Source organism: Phoxinus phoxinus, assembly GCF_949152265.1.
Source record: "Phoxinus phoxinus genome assembly, chromosome: 4".
Lineage (NCBI taxonomy): Eukaryota > Metazoa > Chordata > Actinopteri > Cypriniformes > Leuciscidae > Phoxinus > Phoxinus phoxinus.
Genome location: NC_136879.1, coordinates 43,918,116 through 43,940,839, shown reverse-complemented (window position 1 = coordinate 43,940,839; position 22,724 = coordinate 43,918,116). Strand labels below are relative to the sequence as shown.

Sequence of the window (22,724 nt, the reverse complement as noted above, 5' to 3'; positions counted from 1 at the left end):
TAGGGTATTCTGGGTGGTTGCTAGGGCGTTGCTAGGCAGTTGCTAGGGTATTCTGGGTCGTTGCTATGGTGTTACTAGGTGTTTGGTAGTTGTCACAGACGGTTACTATGGAGTTTGTAGCATTTTATTGGCATGATTTAGCACTTAGCTAATCAATATTAGCATGTAGCTATTCACTGCTAGCATGTGTAGCATGTAGCAAGTCCTGTTTGCTAGCATGAGTCAAAAGAGCCAACCCCCATCTCTATACGATGTTCTGATGCAGAGATATACGCCTTGCAAAACGGTTGCTAGGGTAATCTGTTTGGTTGCTAGGGAGTGGCTTGGCAGCTGCCAATCATGAAGCTCCAAAGTCAGTGTGAATGTATAAACCAACCCCCATCTCTATACGATGTTTTGATGCAGAGATATAGGTCTTGCAAAATGGTTGCTAGGGTACTCTCTTTTGTTGCTAGGGAGTGGCTTGGCAGCTGTCAATAATGAAACTCCAAAGGCTGCTTGTCAGTATGAATGATATAAACCAACTGCCACGTCTCTGTGACATTCAGAATGGAAGATATCCCTCTTTGGATTTTGGTTGCTAAGGTGCTCGACAATGGTTGCTAGGGAGGGGCTAGGATGTGTTGAGGTGATTGAGGATTGGCTGTTTGCTGCCCCGAGTCAAACGAGCCCACCCTCATGTTTCTATGACACTTATCTCCTGAGATATCCCTTTGATGTCTTTCAATAGAAGTCTATGGAGCTTGTTGCTAAGTTGCTCTAAATGGTTGCTAGGGCGTGGCTTGAAAGCTTCACAATGATCCTGAGAGACGGATTGGTCGTCTGAGTAAAATGAGCCCGCCCCCTTGTCTCTATGACACTGTGATCCAGAGTTATATTCAATACAAATGCGGTTTCTATGGTGTAGGACAGCCCATTTCATGGGCTGTCCTACACCATAGTATGTGAATGGGGCAACTTTGGGCCAGGCCTGCCAACCAGGGGTGCAACTTTTACCCCATTGTGTGGTATTTTGTTACAGAGCCTACCAGCCTCTTCAAATGTGATCCAGAGTTATATTCAATACAAATGCGGTTTCTATGGTGTAGGACAGCCCATTTCATGGGCTGTCCTACACCATAGTACTTCATTGGGGCAACTTTGGGCCCCTCCTGCCCCCCAGGGGTGCAACTTTTACCCCATTGTGTGGTATGTTCTTACAGAGCCTGCCAGTCTCTTTAAATGTGCCAAATTACACGTTTCTGCGACATCCTTGCTCTGAGCTATGAGTCTGTGAATTTTGGTTGCTAAGGGGCTCAACAATGGTTGCTAGGGAGGGGCTAGGAAGTGTTGAGGCTATTCAGGATTGGCTGTTTTCTGCCCCGAGTCAAACGAGCCCACCCTCGTGTTTCTATGACACTTCTATCCAGAGATTGCTAGGCAGTTGCTAGGGTGTTCTGGGTGGTTGCTAGGGCACCACAGATGGTTACTATGGGCTTAGGGCTAAGGTTAGGCACTCGGCCTGCGGCCTCGTGCCTATGAGTGAGTTTTTATAGAGTATTTAAAATCTCTATTAAACGAGTGCATTATAATGAGTGCACGAGGCCTGCGGCCTCGTGCCTATAGCCTATGGTTGCTAGGGTGCTGTAACTGGTTGCTATGGTGTGGCTATGAAGATTTTAGGCCATTACTTATTGGATGCTTGATAATATAAATCCTCTGAGGGAGAGAGAGGGGGAGACATGCAGGGGTGTCAGGCCCTTTGTGTCTGTGTGTGTGAAAAATGACAGTTGGGATTTGAATTTCTGAAAATTCCGCAATGTTAAGTCAATGGGACTTTTTGGGCCGCTTTTTCGTCCGCTGTGCGAACATCGTACACCCGATCGCTTAGAAAAGATATAGCACACCTCTCCTCAATGAGCCGGTCGTTTTGACACCTCACTCAGGGGTCTGTGACAAACGGTGCGGGGCGAGTTACGCGCCGAACTTTTGTGTGGAAGAATAATAAGTATGCAAGATAACACTAATGTTGCTTTGCCTATAGGCAAGCACCATTAATAAGTTTAAATAGGATTTCAGTAAGTTGGCTTTTCCAAGCCAACTTAATAATTACAGAGAAAAATATAAGCTCAATTTAACAACACAAGCACCTATTAAATTGAATTCCATAATAGTAGTATTGTATTAATATTTGTATATGTTCCTCGAATATGTTATATTTCAACAGTATCAGCACTGGGAGTTTTCACAGTTTGTATCACTCTGCTTGTCTGTGTTTGCGGAACTTGCATCATTAAGGTGTTGCACCACCAGTAGGTGGTGACTGTGACTGTCTTTATGAGTGAGTAATTTAACCATTTGAATGAACCGATTAGTCCAAAAACATTGATTAATTAAGTGAAAAACAAGTTGCTGAAACCAATCTTTAATGCTAATATAAATTGCTCATTTACATTGGCCTTAGATCACAATGACGACTGTGACGCCTGTAACTGGCGGAGCCGCGGCTCGTCTCCTGCTGTGTCGATTATTAATGGTAATTTTTTTCAATATATGTGATCATTTTAGCCCAGATAACAAATGGATGTGGTTTGGCTTTATGGACTTATGATCGGGACTCTTTGTTTTGCATCAAAGAATCGATGGAAGGCCTGTTTGATAAACACGACAGGTACAAACAGGCGTTTCCTCCTCCTTTTGCAATCGATCCCGACTCACCTGACTACTTGCTGCTGTGTCGGGCACCGGGCAGGGTCCATAAGAGATCCAGGAGAAGAGGCTTACGGTCCGGTGTCCAGGTCAGGCGAAGGCGTGCCGCACCGCGCGGGGGCTCCGTTGTCTTCGGCCGCCGGGACTGCGCTCGGTGCCTGCGCCGGATTCCTCTTCTTGATGTGTGCGACAGCGTATCCACGCCGCTGCCTGCTCGGACTATAACGGGTGTCCTGGACCCTTCACAGCGCTGGAGTTGTGGTCAGGGGTTTTCGTCGCCACCATCCACTTCCGTGTTCGTGCCGGCTCTTCCCGCATGGACCGGCTGGAGACCACGTGACTGCTGGGCATGCCTTCGATCAATCCCGCTGCACAATATGGACACTGCCTTCGTGACATCATCTAAAATCCAAGTTGGCCTGATGAATGCTCGTTCAATTGCGAATAAATCTCATTCATTGAACGATCTTTTCTCAAGAGAAAGCATGGATATCATGTGTATTTCAGACACATGGCAAAGAGAGGAAGAGTTTATTCATTTAAATGAGCTCTGCCCAGCTGGCTGCTCTGCTGTTGGGAAGCCCCGCCCTTGTCGCCGTGGTGGTGGTGGTCTGGCTATTGTGCACAGGGATGTCCTCAAATGCAATGTGATCCAGTCCCAAGAATTCTCTTCATTTGAATTGCAGATGGTCAAGGTGGGTTTCTCATCCCCTTTCTACTGCATGTTGGTCTACCGTCCTCCTGGCCCTGCTGCAGTCTTTCTAAAGGGTTTTAGAGACTTCTTGTCCGCTATAATAAAGTTGGAATCTTTTTTAACACTTGGGGATTTTAACCTTCATGTTGATGACAGCTCATCTTGCCCAGCTATGGAATTGCTAACATTGACTGAAGCTTTTAATTTTAAGCAGCATGTTTCTGAGCCCACTCACCAAAAAGGCCATATTTTAGACTTAGTTTTTACGCTTGGCCTAGCTAGACATTTTAAATGTATCTGTAAATGATGTCCATGAGATTTGAATGAGATTTGCAAATAAATAAAATATTTACAAATGTTTTATAATTTTACAAACACAACCCTGCCTGGCATTTATTTGTGAACCGCTTTCTTTGCATTTGTAAATCGCTGCACACATTTGTAAATCGGTTCCTGTGCATTTGTGAATCCCCTTAGGCATCTGTGGATTTTGGAACACTTCTAGCGTCGACGTGCAGACATATCCACAAATAAGTGGACTCCACCCACCGCCTACTCAAGCCAATCAGGTAACGGCCACATCGAGCTGGCCAATCGTAGCACGTTCTCGCTTCAACTAATCATGTTTGGCTTTACACTCAGGACGATCTTGCTCTGAAATAACTGCTCATTCATCATTCATCTGTATTTGCTCGCGTAAAGGCCCATAAAATTGCTACAGCAAAATGTTGAAAATTAACATGCTTGTCAAGCCAAGCCACAATTTTTATGAGCCTTGAAAAAAGCCAGAGAAACAGAACTTTACATCTCTGTTATGGGAACAACGCGTTATGGACGCTTCACATTATTCAAGATAGAACAGAAAAGCATCAAGTAGCTGACTAATGAATAACTGGGTTCAACCCATACATAGCTACACGAGTTTTTAATTTGCATTGCAAGATGTTTATTTGCAGCATCGACCCCAGTACTACACGCTGATGCTGAGGCTTGTACTGTTACATATTGGGTGGTCATTTGGGCTCATATTTGGTATTCTACATGACATTTATTTATGTCTTATTGCTATTTGTCACCACGATTGTGCTTTAAAAGGCAAAAACGCATGTTCTGTAATTTCTTGCATTGTGTCTAACCCGTGCGAGTCTATCTACACTGGGCAAAGCGAATGTGTAGCTGCTACATCGGAAGAAGTGCGGGCATCCGTTCACTATCAATGAATGCCCCGTGTCCAGTACACTATCACGAAATATGATTTTTCAAGTTGCCAGCACTAGTCAATAAGTAGGCTACGATCAGAGCCGTTAAGAGTACGATTGTGCAGACATGCCTGCAGCTAAGCAGATGTCACATAGGGAATATGTGTTAACTTTTCAAACATGCTAGTTTTACATTATTTGAAACTGCTACGACAGCAGTAAATAGATAGTGCCTATTTGCTTTTGACGCGCTATGTCGCACCTCTTGCCGGTGTAGAGACTGTTCATGATGCTCGGGATCTCTGATTATCATAATTCCCTGAGTGTATCCTGATGGAAATATAAAGAGGCCTTAAACTCCAACAATCTTTTGAAAACAGAGTGTTTTTACCACACAAAAAGTTCAGCGCTACTACTACTGCTCCTTTCAAGGATGCAATAATCAGTTTCCGCCCCGAGTGTAATGTCAAACGTGATTGGTTGAAGTGATAACGTGCTACGATTGGCCAGCTCGATGTGGCCGTTATATGATTGGCTTGAGTAGGCGGTGGGTGGAGTCCACTTATTTGTGGATTTGTCTGCACGCCAAAATCCACAGATGCTTGAGGGTATTCACAAATGCACAGGAACCGATTCACAAATGTGTGCAGTGGTTTACAAATGCACAGAAAGCGGTTCACAAATAATTGCCAGGCAGAGTTGTGTTTGTAAAATTACAAATCATTTGTAAATCCATCCATCCATCTTCTTCCGCTTATCCGGGGCCGGGTCGCGGGGGCAGCAGTCTAAGCAGAGATGCCCAGACTTCCCTCTCCCTAGCCACTTCCTCCAGCTCTTCCGGGGGGACACCGAGGCGTTCCCAGGCCAGCCGGGAGACATAGTCTCTCCAACGTGTCCTAGGTCTTCCCCGGAGTCTCCTCCCGGTGGGACGCACCCGGAACACCTTCCCGGGAAGGTGTCCAGGAGGCACCGGAACAGATGCCCGAGCCACCTCAGCTGACCCCTCTCGATGCGGAGGAGCAGCGGCTCTACTCCGAGCTCCTCCCGAGTGACCGAGCTTCTCACCCTATCTCTAAGGGATCGCCCAGCCACCCTGCGGAGAAAGCTCATTTCGGCCGCCTGTATCCAAGATCTTGTCCTTTCGGTCATGACCCAAAGCTCATGACCATAGGTGAGAGTAGGAATGTAGATTGACCGGTAAATCGAGACAGACCAGTACATCGACCGCATTACTGCAGAAGCTGCACCGATCCGTCTGTCAATCTCCCGTTCCATCCTTCCCTCACTCGTGAACAAAACCCCAAGATACTTAAACTCCTCCACTTGAGGCAGGAACTCTCCACCAACCTGAAGTAGGCAAGCCACCTTTTTCCGACTGACATTCTTGACTTCCGACATTTGTAAAAAATGTATTTATTTGCAAATCTCATTTTATTTATTTGTGAATTTTATCATTTGTTGTGAAACTCTTTACATTTATTTGTGGATCTTAATCTATTTATCTGTGAATTCGATAAATTTTTGTGAATCTCTTTACATTTATTTGTATATATTAATCTATTTATTTGGAATATTGCAACAATAATAACCCCATACTTGCATGGGCAGGCTCCATCTTACATCAGTGATCTGATCCAGCCCTATACCCCTGTGCGGGCTCTGAGGTCTTGGATCAGAATCTGCTGAAGGTTCCACGCACTCGTTTTCGTACTAAAGGGTGACCGATCCTTTCAGGCTGTTGCTCCTAGGTTTTGGAATGATCTTCCGCCCTCTTTGCGCTCTATTGAGTCTGTTGATATCTTCAAGTGCAAACTAAAGACTCATCTATTTGTTCAGGCTTCTAATGAGCTACTTTTGGGTTGATATGATCTTGTATTGTCTTGGCCTTTTTATATTGTGTGTATATTCTGATGTAAATTTCTGTTGTGAAAACAATATTTAACAAACCAGCATTCCCAGGCAAAGAGACGTCAAGATCCAAATTGTATTTAAAAGAAAAGATACATTTATTCTTGCAAGAATAGTTCCCAGTCTAGCCACACAGGCCAGCTGCAGGGTGAGGGTGAAACCCCCCAACCCTTACAGACCAGTTTGCAGGCAGAGTGAGACCCAGATAGCTGTTTTTTCTGGAGTCTTATAATGTTCTCATCAAAAGCATTCTTTAAACACCCACCCCAGAGGGCAGGAACTGAGGACCCCCATGGTTCCTCAATCCCTCCCTAGCCCGGGGGATCTTTGCACCTCTGTCTTAGTGTCACATCCACAGCTGTATCAACGTTACTACAGGAGAACTCCAAATACAGAACACATGTCATTCAATTTTATCATTGAGAAAACAAAATAAGAAATAAAAGATTAAAACTGCCACTACAGTATGAAAGGTCTTCCAGCTGTGGATTTAGTTGAAGATGGTGGCTGAAAACGGTGGGACTTGTGTGGGATGGACGTCTGACTCTGGAGCCAAGATTCTGAACTTCTGAAAAGAAAAACGAGACAACGAGTCCGCTATGCTAATGTGGTATACTAGAACGTGTGCTGCTCGGATGATAAACTGGCGTTTAGCCGATATTAGTGTCAATCTGCAGACTAACTGCATGATAGCCGGGGAACGGGATCTGCCTTTATTTATGATTTCAACTACTGCCGAGTTGTCTGAGTGGATGAGTATGGAATGTCTGGACCATTCATGCTCCCAAAGGATGGCTGCTATGATGACGGATTACACGGACGGATACATTTAGTAAAAGGGCAGATGAGGGAAGGTCTGGCTGCTGAATTAGACAGCTGAACTCTGGTGGCCATTCGGAAGCGAACCAGCGGCCGCTGTAGTAGCCGCCGAATCCGGTGGAAGGCGCTGCATCTGTGTACAGCTGAATGTCTTCTGGCTGTGTGACGTAGTCGTTATAAAATAAGGATATGCCGTTCCACGAAGACAGAAATTGCTGCCAGAGCCGCATTTCCATTTTGCAGGCTTCATCCAAGGTGACTTTGTTGTGTAGAGAGGGGATTGTTGCTGCTTTTGATAGTAGGTTGGAAAGGAAAGATTTTCCCTGGGGAATTATTCTGATGGTATTGTTAAGGTGGCCAAGGAGGGCTAGCAGCTGTTGCACCTGTCTGCTAGAAGATAGTTTGTTAGAAGCAATGAAATCCGTTGTATTTTCTCAGGAGGTAGAGATGCTTGGAAGGAGATGGAGTCTAGGGTGATGCCTAAAAACTCGATGGAGGTGCATGGCCCTAAGATCTTTTCTTTTGAAAGGGGTACGCCTAGTTCAGAAAACACTTTAACGAGGGCAGAAAGTCCTGAGTGTGGAGGTACAGATGTAGGTGTGATGATGAGGAAGTCGTCAAGGAGGTGGAGGACATAGGGAAGTCTGTGGTTATTGATGAGAATCCAACATAAAGCCTCCGAGAGGGAGTCAAAGATTTTGGGGCTGCTTCTGCTGCCGAAAGTGAGGCGCACTGAAGAAAAATAATAAGCTCCTTTCCAGAATATTCAGAAGAAACGCCAGAATTCTGGGTGAATGGGCATTACTTTGAAAGCACTGGTGATGTCTGCTTTTGAGAGCCATGCTCCATGGCCTGCCTTGCGGATGAGAGTGATGGCTTGGTCGATGGAAGCGTATTTCATGGAGAAGTCTGGGGCTGGAATGATGCAATTGATGCTGGGAATGTGTGTGCCATGGGGGGAGGACAGGTCGATAATAATAATAATGGTAACACTTTACAATACGGGTACATTAATATGCATTATTTCATGCTTAGCTAATGCACAGATAATCATGTGTTAATGTATTACTCATGAAGAACTAAACAATTAATTAATGATTACTGCATCAGCAACTAATAAAGATTCTATATGGTTAATAGATTAAGTAATATATGAATTATGATTAATTAAATGTGTCATAATGTATTAATTTGTATTAAAATGTATTTAAACCGTGTTTAAACTGGACGAGACTAGCTGTCTACACTGGACATGACAGACCATTGCAAGTCCATTTGTCCTTCATAACAGAACTAGCACAAGAGCTCGGAGTACGTCAGGAATAGAGTGTGGCATCAGTTTATTGTCAGGGTTTTGTTGTGTATCATCGCACCACATCCATTGTAGTATCACTGACTATAATGGACGTTCTATTGTCTTTGTCCAGTCTCGACATAGTGTTATGAAATAGCAGAGCCAGGCTGCATGTTCTCTGTGAACCATGACCTCAAGCTTAACCTGATATATTCCTGTGCATGAACAACAAGATACTGGATGCAGCAGTTCATCAGACTCATCTTGGTTTAAATCTTGGTTGTAGATGGTTGGAAATTGAAATCATGGCTTAGTGTGGATGTCAAAACCAAAATGACATATTACTTAACAGTTAGTTCATAGTCGTGTGCCTCAACAAGTAAAATCATAACATAATGATACATTTGCAAATTATTAGTTAATGAATAATTAAAGTAGACAATTCGAATTTGAAGCTTACAACCCATTGTGGTAATTAACACATTAATTTACACTATTAATAATAATAAATTGAATTTGTATAGCGCTTTGATGATTAGGAGGCCATGATTGACAGAGGCCTATGGGCAAATTTGGCCAGGATGCCAGGGTTACACCCCTACTCTTTTTCAAAGGACATCCTAGGATTTTTTTTTAATGACCACAGAGAGTCAGGACCTCTGTGGGCAACCGGTCTTGGGCTATAGGGTGATATGGCTGCTGGCCATCGATGATTAATCTATTTTTACCGGAGTATTTCCTGGTGGCGATTCAGATAGGACTGATGCGATAAGGGGGAAAATGGAGGTTCTTTGAATAGGCTTATCATGAATCCTTCTTGGACTTCTTTAGCTATTAATGTGTCAACGATACCTGGTTCGGAGAGAACGGACTGGAGGTTATGGGAGAGATGAGAAGTGTCTGGGATTATCTCTATGCCTGGAAGGAAGCCGTTTTTTAATCCATTGATAAGGAAATCTACAAACTCTCTGTTGGGGTGGTCTAGTAAGGCAGTGGCTAATGCTTTTACATTGACTGGTGTGCCGAGTCAGTCGGGTAGAGCAGTTGGGTTGTGGGGGCAAGAGGCTCGTGAGTGAGCGCCTCCGCAGAAGAAGCAGGTATGTAGGAATCTGCAGCAAGATGGTTGAAGTTGTTGCATACCATTCTGCCTCCTTGGTAGAGGATCGGTCGTCCTCTTTTGTCAATGCCTTTGGGAAGTGGAACATTGGCTGTGGGGTGTATGTTGAGGGGTTCAAAGTGCTAAGTTGGCAACACTGATTCAGTCTCACGTCACTTCCACTTGTCCACTTGAAATGGATATTACGACACTCATAGATAACGACACATTTCATCCTCTGTTGCAACAAGAGTGGCTAACTTCTGTCAACCTCATCTATAAGGAAGGACAAAAATAAAGCAATTTAATTTGAATCAATATCGATTCTAGAATAATAAAAAGATTGCGATAGTTAGGTGAATTGATTTTTTTCCTCCCAGCCCTAACACACATTCCTTAAAATGTTTACAAATACATTAAGCACACGCGCACACCCACGCAAACACACACACACACACACACACTCACACAAACACACACACGTTGGTTTCCCGGTTTTATGGGGACTTTCCATAGAATTAGTGTTGTTTATACTGTACAATCTTTATATACAATCCCTTAATCCTAGCTGATGTATTTTAACAATGTGAAATAATAAGTATTTGTATATATTTCATATTGACAGCATTATGTTATTTATTTTGTAAGTGTAATGTTTATCTCTGGATATAGGCTTAATGTGTGTCATTGTTCTCTACAGGTTGTGGAATTGTGGTGTCACAGAGGAAGGTTGTGCTGCTCTGGCTTCAGCTCTGAGATCAAACCCCTCACACCTGAGACAACTGGATCTGTCATATAATAAACTAGGAGACTCAGAAGTGAAGCTGTTGAAGGATCTGAAGGATGATCCACATTATAAACTGGAGACACTAGAGTAAGTATAGTTTTTAATGATTTTCCCCATCATATTTTCATTTAAAGTTTTAAATGGCTGATTTACTCACTATAAATAATAGTAAATTGTGTGTGTGTGTGTGTGTGTGTGTATGTGAATATTTTGTCTGAGATCATCAGATAATGAGTCTTAAATTCAGCTTCAGTTTCTGTAGGTCTCTGAACTTTTAAACTGTTTTTAATATGAGTTTAATTCTGCTCATAGTGTTGTGACTGATTGTGAAAATAATATGTTATTTTTGGCTTTTCCCCTTTAACTGTCTCTATAGGCATCTTTAGTTCTGTGTAAAGACACAATGCTGTAATAGTAATAGTACAATACATAGTAATGTAAGGAAAAAAATGCCATTAAGGACAAAAGCTTAGGCCGCGCCACAGGGGCCTATAGTGCACTACTCCACCTCCTCAAAAAACAATTTTCTAAAGACCATAATGACTAATGTTATATTACAATGTTAATGTTGAAAAATTTGGGATGCACTAAGCTACCTGTTTCAGCCACATATATGCCCATAGAAAATAATTTCAGTTTTAATTCTATTTAAATTTTAGTAAAATGCAAATACATTAAAGAACCATTATATAATATGTGTACTACTGAGCGTTTCATGAAGCGGAGGATAGAATCACCTAACGCATTTTTACATTTTCAAAAAACATCACTTAGTCTGATTAGAAGCTGTTTAAAAAATAAATAATAAATCAAATACAAAAATTCCCCACAAGGACAAAGATTTCGGATATTGCCATCTGTGTTAACCCTATAATGTATAGGGTTACTCACTCACTCACTCACTCACTTACTCACTCACACACACACACACACACACACACACACTCGCTCTCTCTCACACACACACTCTCTCTACTCTCTTTCTCTCTCTCTCTCTATCACACACACACTCTCTCTCTCTCTCTCTCTCTCTCTCTCTCTCACACACACACTCTCTCTACTCTCTTTCTCTCTCTCTCTATCACACACACACACACATACACTTGCCACTTATCCCGCGATTGTCATACAGTATATTGTAAAAACGGCTGTCCCCAAATCAATATTTGACGTGATTTGCCCCGTATTCTTGAACACAAAACTGTTGATTTCTCCCTCGCTTACCGCATCTCGGTTTCCTTCGGAGGAGTTTTGGCGCTTCGCACAACCAAATGTAACTACAGCCTCTCACAAGTTAGAAAGAAAACACAAAGCCAATCAGTTTAGCGATGTGTGTTCAGGAGGCGGGACTCAGATCTAGGCTATTAACCGTATGTTATTGGTCATTTTTTTTAACGATGACAAGCCGAAATGAAATAGGAGTAACTAGGCTATTTTTAAAATATAAGGAGTAGAAAGTACAGATAATTGCGTGAATATAGATTAGCCTATCTAGTTAGTTTTCTTATGAAAAGATGTGACAGACGTAATATCTCATACTGCATATGTGACTGTTTGTGTGTTGTATTTTAGTTATTAGATGCCAGTCTGATCTTCTGATGATCATCTGATGGTGAATAAGGATCCACTACAGAGACTCACAGTCAACAGAATCAACAGAGACTGAAGATACAGGGACTTCACTGTTATAAATGAAGAATTAATTTAGATTTCAGCGATCCTCTGACAGACCTGATGAGGCGGCAATGAAACACCTTTTATTTCACAGCCGCAAATTACAGTTTCTTATTCATAGATTAACCATTTTATTTGTGTAAACACACAGTATAAACTCAAAAAGCTCAGAGTTTTGTTAGTTAATTTAGAGCCTGAATGTGTTTGTGATTGTGTTGTACCAGCAGAGGGAGACAAAGACTAATGAAATATACATTTTTCATAAATGAGAAGAAAAAAAACAGTTCAAGCTCGCTTTTGGAAAACAATGGAAGCTCGAGCCCCTGCCCTTTTTCAGAATAAATCAAAAGTGCCCCCCTCAAACAAATATCATTGATAATATTGTGGTCAATAAAACAAAATGCATGTGATTATAATTAACTTGACAATGTATACAAAACTGAAGTAACCTATTTTTATGTGTCTGTCAGTCTGTGGGGTCGTTTTTGTAACGCGTTGCTATGGGTTGCGTCACTAGCGTGTATCTTGCTTCGGGCTTGACTGACGTGACGGGGTCAATCTGTGGGATTTTTCCCCAAACCAGTTAAGCACAAACCACGCCCTTACACGAAAACCACACCCCGCAGCGATGACTATGGCTCGATCTCATTGGTCAACTCTATCAAAGCACTGATTGGCCTCACATCATCGCCATACTTGTCAACATTCCCGTATTTCACACCCATCTCCCGACCCCCTCCCGCTTTGTTATTTTTAAAGTTTTAAAGTTTTTTTAATGGCGATTCATTGCGATTAATCAAAGAAAAAAATGTGATTAATCTAGTTAATTTTTCCAATCGATAAAAAATAAAATAAAAAACCTTATGATAAAACATAAATACATAATATTCAAAAAAGAAACATGAATAAGACTTATTCATGTAAAGGGGGAGAAAAATGTATACGTACATCACGTTTAGTTGATAAAACACTTCCACAAAGGATACGCCAGTGTATCCTCGTTCATAACTCCTCAAGAAGCTCCTCACTTCTTGATCCTCGCCTCCTCGTGGTGCAATTAGAGAAGTCAGATGTCCTTCAAGATGGCTGAGCTCGACCGGTTTCCGGGTCATAGGATGGAAGACAGAGCAGCGAGAAGACGAGGAGGATATTGAGGAGCACCCATAATCATGAACTTTCGGGAAGAACGACGCTGCTCTCTGACGAGGGAACCAGTCGTCCAGGCGGCTGCATGTGGGCTCCTCAGGGACAGACCACTCAAACCCCAACGCGGATTAACTCGCCATCATCCCAAGGTGAGCTCACTCCAGCGGCACATGGGGGTGTGACATATGAAACAACTGCGTGTGGAAATTTTCTCTTTTAGAGATCTTCGGAAAGATCAGTCGATCTTGATCCGCTGTGAGGCTCTCCAACGTAACCAGTCGTCAGAAGGACGAAAGTCCAGCGAAGATTATCTCCGTCGCTTGTGAGACAACAGGTCTCCGCAGGCCCACTGTAACTGGGTTCGCAAAAAAAAAAAATTAAACACAAAAAAATTATGGCAATACTCACAGTGATGTTAGGTGTAAAGTGCTGTTTATTTACAGTGCTCGAGAGGTGAAACAGTTCCAGAAAAAAATGACCAAAGCTATATATAAAAGTAATAAAGAAAAGAAAAATTGGAAACAAAACTGCACAAAAATAACAAAGAAAATATATACGTAAATATCTATACACACACAAACTTTGTCAAGAGTAAGGAATTGCTCACGGCACTACAGTTGCACACTCGCTCGCCAGGTTAACTGACACCATTAGTGTGGGGCTCCTTTAGTTAAAACCATTACAAACATTGCTGAGGTCAGTATCTAGTTAACTGTGTAATTTTTTTCCAATATCCCATATATATACACATATAAAATAACAAAATCAGAAACAAAATGCAAACAAAATATTTTTTAAATATTATATTTGTTTAGAAATTTGCTCTTTTTGAGATCGCCGGAAAGATCAGTCGGTCTTGATCCACTGAGGCTCTTCAACGAAACCAGTCGTGAGAAGGATTTCTTCTGTCTCAGAGTCCAGCGAAGATTATCTTCCTCACTGAAGGAGAATTCATCTGAGATGCTATGGTGATGTGCGCTTTTATATAGACGGGTGGCCCCGCCCATTTCGGCAGGCTTCATCTCCATTGGTTCGTGCAGTTTCAGATTAGGTAGACTTTATTAATCCCACAACGGGGAAATTCACTTATTACAGCAGCTCCACAAAAACAAGTATGGAAAAACACATTGAACATAAAAATACTAGATAGAAGTAATAGATATAATAAGTGCTATATAGTGTTGTTGCTGTAATTAAAGCGTCTCGCTGCTGTTGGAAGGAACACTCTAAAAAATGCTGGGTTGTTTCAACCCAATTTTGGGTCAAATATGGACAGACCCAAACGTTGGGTTAAAAATGTAATTGAAAAATGTAACCCAACGGCTGGGTTTGTCCGTATTTGACCCAATATTGGGTTGAAACAACCCAGCATTTTTTAGAGTGAAGGATCTGCGTTAGTGCCCACACACACACACACACACACACACACATGCTCCATCTTGCACTAACGGAACACCAGTCTGATGCTGGATTGGGAAATAGTTTTTTTATGATGAATCATGATTGTCATCCCCTTAAAGAAACAGTTCGAGCTCTTGTGAGTATTCACAGCTCAAGATTAGGCTAATTCATCCCCGCTGTTTCGTTTTTGAATGAACGAGTGAAAGACAACAAAAGAATAAAAAAAAGAAATAGCCTAATGAAGAAAAGCTGATGTGAATGAAACAAACAAAAAACTAGTGAATGAAAGTATAAATTAACCAACTAAATAGAATAGAGAGAAAAATAAAATTAAATTAAGCAAAGAATATTTAAAAAAAAATAAAGTAACAGATAAAACAAACTGAAAAGACGCCGGTGCTTTGTTTGATGGTAGAAAAAAAACACATTACCACTTAAATATTAATCTCCAACGCGCGTTCAACAACTGTACTGACACTGACTGTTGTAACAGTTAACCAACAGAGGGCGCCGTTTAGCGATGTTGCTTTTGTTGCTTGTAAACGGAGGTTAAGCAATAAAGCACTCCTAAGAATGGCAGTCTGTGTGAGAGTCCAGTCAATACATGGTACCAGGAGTAAACTCGAAAAAACATGAGTGTCATGAATAATATACGCCCACCGGACGAGTTGAAGTTGACGGGTAACGTCCACGCTAACTGGAAAGCCTTTAGGCAAAGTTTTGAGCTTTATTTGTTAGCTATTGGACTCAACGAAATAAACGTTCAACGAAAGGTAGCTCTGTTGCTAACTGTTGCTGGACGGGCTGCGCTGGATGTATACAACACGTTCGTCTTTTCGGACGAGGAAAGAGACACGCTGCCCGCGGTACTGAGCAAGTTTGAGGATTACTGCACGCCGAGAAAGAACGAAACATATGAACGGTATGTTTTCAGGAACAGAATGCAAAAAGAGACTGAATCAATAGAACAGTATGTGACAGACTTGCGCCTTAAGAGTCAATCCTGCAATTTCGGCACACTGTGCGACTCCATGATAAGGGATCAGATTGTAATAGGAGTGCAGGACAAGAGAGTAAGGATGCTGTTATTAAAAGAAACAGAACTTACCATTGAGAAAGCAATTGGTATTTGTCAGGCTGCAGAAAGTACGAAGATACAATTGAAGTCGTTTGAAAACGAAAGTGAAACTGCTGCTGTTGATACGGTACAAAAACACAAAAAGAGATTTGATAAGCGACAGCCACAGAAATCCAAATGGAAACCACAGGGCAGAGACTGTGAGAGATGTGGAAGTAAACATGCTCCAAGAGAATGTCCAGCTTATGGCAAAGAATGTCGAAAGTGTGGAGGAAAAAATCATTTTGCCAGGTCCTGTCTCACAAAGAAAAAGGTACATGTCGTCGGACAGAAACAAGAGGAAAGTGACAGTGAGGACGAAGAACCACTGTATGTCGAAGCAGCAATTCTGACTAACATGGGCGGTAATGATGATGAATGGATAGCACCTTTGATGGTGGATGGTGTGACAGTGCCAATGAAAATCGACACAGGTGCACAAGTAAATGTCCTGCCGAGGAAATACTATAATAAGATGAACATTAAGCCAAAAGTGAGACCCAAGAAATTGGACTTAAGGGCATTTACTGATCAGCCGATTCCACATATGGGTGTTTTCAGGGTGAGTCTTTCAGGAGAAGGACGCACCATAAAAGCACTGTTTGTTCTAGTAGAAGAGGATAGGCAGCCGATTTTAGGTTTGAAAGCAAGTGAGGGACTTGGGCTTATAAAGAGAGTTCATGTCATTGATAGTGCTCTAGTGACCACTAGGGGCGCAGCACATAGCAAACGAATGGACACAGGTGCAGATTATACCACTGAGATAGTGAGGGAGTACAAGGATGTATTCCAGGGTATCGGTTGCCTACCTATTCAGTACAAAATACGTCTGAAAGAAAATGCAGAACCAGTTATCCATGCAGCAAGAAAAGTGCCAATAGCCCTAAAAGAAAGACTGAGAAAAGAACTGAAATCCTTGATTGACAAAGGGATTGTGAAAAAAAATTGAAGAACCTACAGACTGGGTGAATTCCCTCGTCATTGTGGAAAAAAAGAATGGTGATCTGAGACTTTGTATCGATCCAAGAGATCTGAATAAATGGATCAGAAGAGAGCACTATAGGTTGCTATCTAAATCAGACATCACAAGCGCAATGGCTGGAGCACAATTCTTTTCCAAGCTTGATGCATCATCAGGGTTCTACCAAGTTAAATTGGATGAGGAAAGTGCAACATTGTGCACATTTAACACTCCCTTTGGTAGACATTGCTTCTTACGCATGCCTTTTGGAATTGCTTCAGCTCCAGAGGTTTTGCACAGGACTGTACAATAAATGTTCGATGGCATGGAAGGAGTGGGAGTTTTCCTGGATGATGTAGTCGTATGGGGTGCTACAAAGGCAGAACATGATGAGCGACTAAGAAGCGTGATGGCATGAGCAAGAAAAACAGGAATGAAACTGAACAAACAAAAGTGTCAGTTTGGGGTGAGAGACATTACTTATCTGGGAGACAGACTATCTGCTGCAGGGATACAGCCAGACCCTGAAAAGATAAGAGCAATAAAAGAAATGCCACAACCCAAAGAAAAGACTGAGCTGCATTAGGCTTAGTCAACTATGTGGGAAGATTTATTCCAAATCTGTCGGCTAACACAAAGGCATTGCGCAGTTTGCTGGAAAGCGGAACGGAGTGGCGATGGGAGCATGAACATGTGACTGAATGGGACATGCTCAAGAACAGCCTAGTTAAAGAACCAGTGCTGAAATACTTTGATCCTGAGCTTCCAGTGAAAGTATCTACTGATGCTTCAAAGGATGGACTTGGAGCTGTTCTGCTTCAAAAGCATGACTTGGCATGGTTTCCAGTGGCATATGCATCACAAATGATGACAGAGGTGGAAAGAAACTATGCACAAATAGAGAAAGAGACATTAGGAGCAGTTTTCGGATGTGAATAGTTCCATGAATACATTTATGTCAAACAGGATCAAGTAATACGGAACATGATGTACAGGTTCATGTAGACTGCATACAAAAACACCTACGTATCTGAGGATAAATGGAGACAGCTTGCTGAAGCAACGGCAGATGACCGTGAGCTACAAGCTGTAATATACAAAATCCACCTTCCAAGAGATCAGAGGTTGACAAATCCATACCAGAGCTTTAAAGACGAGCTGTCAGTTGTGCATGGTGTGCTCCTGAGAGGTGAACGGATTGTCATACCTACCTCCATGCGCTCACAAATGGCAAAACTCACGCATGAGAGACACTTAGGCATTGAGAAATGCAAGAAACGTGCAAGAGCTTTGATGTATTGGCCACACATGAATAGGGATATTGAAGCACTGGTGCAGCGCTGCGAGACATGTCAGCGGCACAGGTACCAGCAACCTAAGGAACACCTTATGGCTCACAGTAAACCTGAGGAACCATGGAGAAAGGTCGGTACAGACTTATTTCACCTAGCAGGGAGGGACTACCTTGTCATCATGGACTACAAGTCAAACTATCCAGAGCTGGCGATGCTGACTAATACAACAGCACAGCAGGTGATAAAACACACTAAAACCATCTTCGCAAGACATGGAATTCCGGTGACTGTGGTGAGTGACAACGGACCACAGTTCAGCAGTCAGGACTACAGAGACTTTGCAGAGACTTATGGGTTTGAACATGTCACATCAAGTCCACTGTACCCGCAGTCAAACGGCTTGGCTGAAAAAGGAGTGCAGATTGTAAAGCGTCTGCTAAAGAAAGCTGCTGAGACTGGAGAGGATCCTTATTTAGCACTGCTAAACTACAGAGCATCCCCTCTTGAATGTGGACAGTCTCCAGGTGAAATTCTCATGAACAGGAAGCTGAGAACATGGCTACCCTCAGCAGAACACCTGCTTCAAAAGAGACATGGAGATTATACAAAGATAAACCGCCTGAGCAGAGCCTATGACAGGAATGCCAAACCGCTATGTCCACTGGAACAAAAGGACACGATGCGTGTCAGATGTGATGGAAAATGGGGACCTGTAGCGAAAGTCATCAAAGAGACAACACCAAGATCCTACGAGGTACTTACTGAGTATGGTAACACACTGCGAAGAAAATCGCCGTCACCAGCTGAAAGTGCCAAGCACCTGTATTGAAAGTACAGACATAGTTATCTCTGATGGACTAACTGAGAAAACACGAGTAGAGGAAAACTCACCTAGCTCTACAGCTATCACAGAAAACTCACCTTCCACTGAGATAGGTCTGGGAAGACCACGTCATCACGCAATGAAGCCTACAAGACTGATAGAAGAGTGTTAAGTGTGGTTTGTTAAAATTTACTGAGTATTTACTTAGTTATATGCAACAAAGTTTTGTGCAGCTAATGTTAGAAATACGCAGCAAGATTGTGTTAAACTTATTTTATTTTTGTCTCGTTATTATGAGTAAGTGCTGTTAAGGTTGACAGACCTAGTTTAAGTTATTGTTAAAAAAGAAAAAGAAAAAGAAAAAAAAAAGAAAGATAGATGTACTGACACTGACCGTTGTAACAGTTAACCAACAGAGGGCGCCGTTTAGCGGTGTTGCTTTTGTTGCTTGTAAACGGAGGTTAAGCAATAAAGCACTCTTAAGAATGGCAGTCTGTGTGAGAGTCCAGTCAATACAACAACGTCTGCTCTCACACGCATGCGTCGTGGTGCTCTCGTGTACACGCTCTCTCTCTCTCTCTCTCTCTCTCTCTCTCTCTCTCTCTCTCTCTCCACACATAGTAGAAAGTGAAAGTAAGTTCGCCTGTCGCAGAAAAAATACGAACACGACAGGGGGAAAAAAGAGCATCAAAGTGTTTCTCAACGTTTAAGAAGGAATGCCCGTGTAGTTTTATGATGTTAAAGCTGGAGGATTTGAGATCCTGTATCTTGTAAAAGTTTGATCAAGGTGAGTGTTCATGTGTGACTTCCTCATAATATGAATCTCTGGAGGACATTTTAAGTGATTGTTTGATGTAATGAAACCTTTAATAAAGGGGTTCTTTCCACTTCAATGTCTTGTGTTTCAATGTCACTTCAATTCCTTTGTGTTTTGTGATGTTTGTGATTCTTCAGAAGTTTAGCTTATGGCTTATGTGTAAACATACAGGGGTGGTTTCCTGGACAGGGTTTAAGTCTAGTCCCAGACTAAAATGCATGTTTGAGCTGTCTTGACTTAAAACAGCTTGCACTGACATATCTTAAAATATATAATTTGCATTGTTTTGTCTCAAGATGCACACCAGTAATGTTTTTTTTGTAAGGTATGTTGGTAACGCTTTAGATTACAGCCCGGAAAGTACTGCGTAATTACAATGAAATTACAGTGTAACTTTCGGTAATTACAGTGTACCTATAAAGTACTTATGTGTAAGTATAGGGGAACAATATGTAAAGTCTTGGGAATAAAGGGGTAACAACCAGGAAAATACTGCGTAATTAAAACTAAATTACAGTGTAACTTTCGGTAATTACAGTGTACCTATAAAGTACGTACGTGTAATTATATAGGGGAACAATGTAAAGTTTTGGAATAAAGGGGTAACAACCAGGAAAATTTTTTTTTTATTTAGGCAAATTATTTATACTGTAAGTATTTTAGAACTACGGGGTACTTATACTATAATACAATCTTACTTTTGGGAGCAATTTAGCGAGTAGGCTACATACACTGCACCTTTTTGTAGTAATAGTGTATACAAATACAAGGCTTTTTTCAAATTACGGGGTAGCCTATATATCAGTGCATTTACAAAGTAGGCTAATTTGTTTTTATTGCAAAGGTGCACTGATTAAGTTGTTTCAAGGCAAGTAAAACTACAACTTTTTTTTTTTTTTTAATGCTGGGGAAATATACTCTTGTTTCTTGTAGTTACAGGGTAAGTATGACATTGCGGGCCGTAAATTAAATGTAGTTACAGGGTAAGTACAATAAAAACACATGTAAACACACAATCTGATATCACTTGGAAAACTTTATTTGAAAAACAACTTATTTCAAAAAAGATTTACAACATATTACACTTATTATTCTTTATTCCTTTTTTTAAAAAAACTTTTCATTTCAAATACTAAAGTCCTGACAGAAAGTATGCATTTTTGCATGGCTTCCTACTTCCTCCTCCTCCTCTTGTTCCTCTTCTTCTTATTCTATCATTCCACTGATTTGCCTAATCTTAAGAATGAGTCTTTTGCTATTCTGTATTATGCATTAAAAGAAAATACAGTACACCCAGAAATGTTCTCGTAATTTACTCATCTTTTCGCTACCGACCAACTGTCACCAGCGTCCAGCGAGTGCATGAGAGTATGAGTGCATGGCTTCGTGTTTGGTGAAGCTTCACGCGTTCATTACGTTCTCGCGGGAGTTAGATGTGAAACTCGCGCGAGAACTGCCATCTCTGTTCTTCTGTATTGTTTGTTTTTCATTATTATTATGTGTTATTGTTTGTATTTTGTTGTGAGCATTAATAAAAAAAAAAAAAATCGACATTCGGTTTCTCGGCGCGCTTGCGCGCGTGTCAAGCGTGAACTCAACCCTCTCATGCACGCGCAAGTGACAGTTGGTCGGAACGGAAGCGATAGTCTTTAAAATGTTTAAATATTTGGTATTTTTCTTACAAACACTTATCGTCTCACTTCAGAAGACATTGATTCATCCATTGGGGTCGTATGGATTACTTTAGTTATTGCTGTATGTGCTGTTTGATGTCAACTTTTAGGAACACATGGGTTTGCATTATGCATTCACAGAGATTATATATTTTTCTAAAAAAAAAAATTTGTGTTAATCTGAAGAAGGAAATTCATATACATCTCGGATGACATGAGGGTAAAAGATGAGTAAATGGTGAGGACATTTCTGTACTGTATTTTCTTTTAACACATAATACAGAATAGCAAGAGACATGGGATTCCTTCTTAAGATTTATCAGTGGAAAGAAAGAAGAAGAGGAACAAGAGGAGGAGGAAACCAAGCAAGAGAAAGTGTTGTAAATCCGTTTTAAAATAAGTTGTTTTTCAAATAAAGTTTTCCAAGTGATATCAGATTGTGTGTTTACATGTGTTTTTATTGTACTTACCCTGTAACTACATGAAACAAGAGGGTAAGAAGCACCACTTTAATTTACGGCCCGCAATGTCATACTTACACTGTAACTACAAGAAACAAGAGGGTAAGAAGCACCACTTTAATTTACGGCCCGCAATGTCATACTTACCCTGTAACTACATGAAACAAGAGGGTAAGAAGCACCACTTTAATTTACGGCCCGCAATGTCATACTTACCCTGTAACTACATGAAACAAGAGTATATTTCCCCAGCATTTAAAAAAAAAAAAAAGTTGCAATAGTTTTACTTGCCTTGAAACAACTTAATCAGTGCACCTTTGCAATAAAAACAAATTAGCCTACTTTATAAATGCACTGATATATAGGCTACCCCGTAATTTGAAAAAAGCCTTGTATTTGTATACACTATTATTACAAAAAGGTGCAGTGTATGTAGCCTACTCGCTAAATTGCTCCCAAAAGGAAGATTGTATTATAGTATAAGTACCCCGTAGTTCTAAAATACTTACAGTATAAATAATTTGCCTAAATTTTTTTTTTTTTTTCCTGGTTGTTACCCCTTCATTCCAAAACTTTACATTGTTCCCCTATATACTTACACGTACGTACTTTATAGGTACACTGTAATTACCGAAAGTTACACTGTAATTTAGTTTTAATTACGCAGTATTTTCCTGGTTGTTACCCCTTTATTCCCAATACTTTACATATTGTTCCCCTATACTTGCACATAAGTACTTTATAGGTACACTGTAATTACCGAAAGTTACACTGTAATTTCATTGTAATTACGCAGTACTTTCCGGGCTGTAATCTAAAGCGTTACCGGTATGTTTGTAAAAACTACTGTAAAGTCCTAATATAACTAAGG

At 41.3% G+C, this 22,724-nt stretch overlaps 2 protein-coding genes across 5 annotated transcripts in view; both read left to right on the top strand.

Moving 5' to 3' along the window:
* LOC306997715 (protein NLRC3-like) overlaps nucleotides 1-12,610 on the top strand; it is a 124,578-nt gene extending 111,968 nt beyond the window's left edge. Inside the window, exons 13-14 of the mRNA XM_079611117.1 lie at nucleotides 10,399-10,572; nucleotides 12,058-12,610. Of these exons, the coding sequence (XP_079467243.1) occupies nucleotides 10,399-10,572; nucleotides 12,058-12,064 (181 nt within the window). The 3' untranslated portion in view covers nucleotides 12,065-12,610. The remainder of the gene's footprint in view (nucleotides 1-10,398; nucleotides 10,573-12,057) is intronic.
* A 6,887-nt stretch (nucleotides 12,611-19,497) lies between these two features.
* Nucleotides 19,498-22,724, top strand: part of LOC306997721 (NACHT, LRR and PYD domains-containing protein 3-like) — a 31,281-nt gene continuing 28,054 nt past the window's right edge. For all 4 annotated transcript variants that reach the window (XM_079611138.1, XM_079611136.1, XM_079611137.1 and 1 more), the window contains exon 1: nucleotides 19,498-19,689. The gene's annotated coding sequence lies outside the window, so the exon portion shown is untranslated. The remainder of the gene's footprint in view (nucleotides 19,690-22,724) is intronic.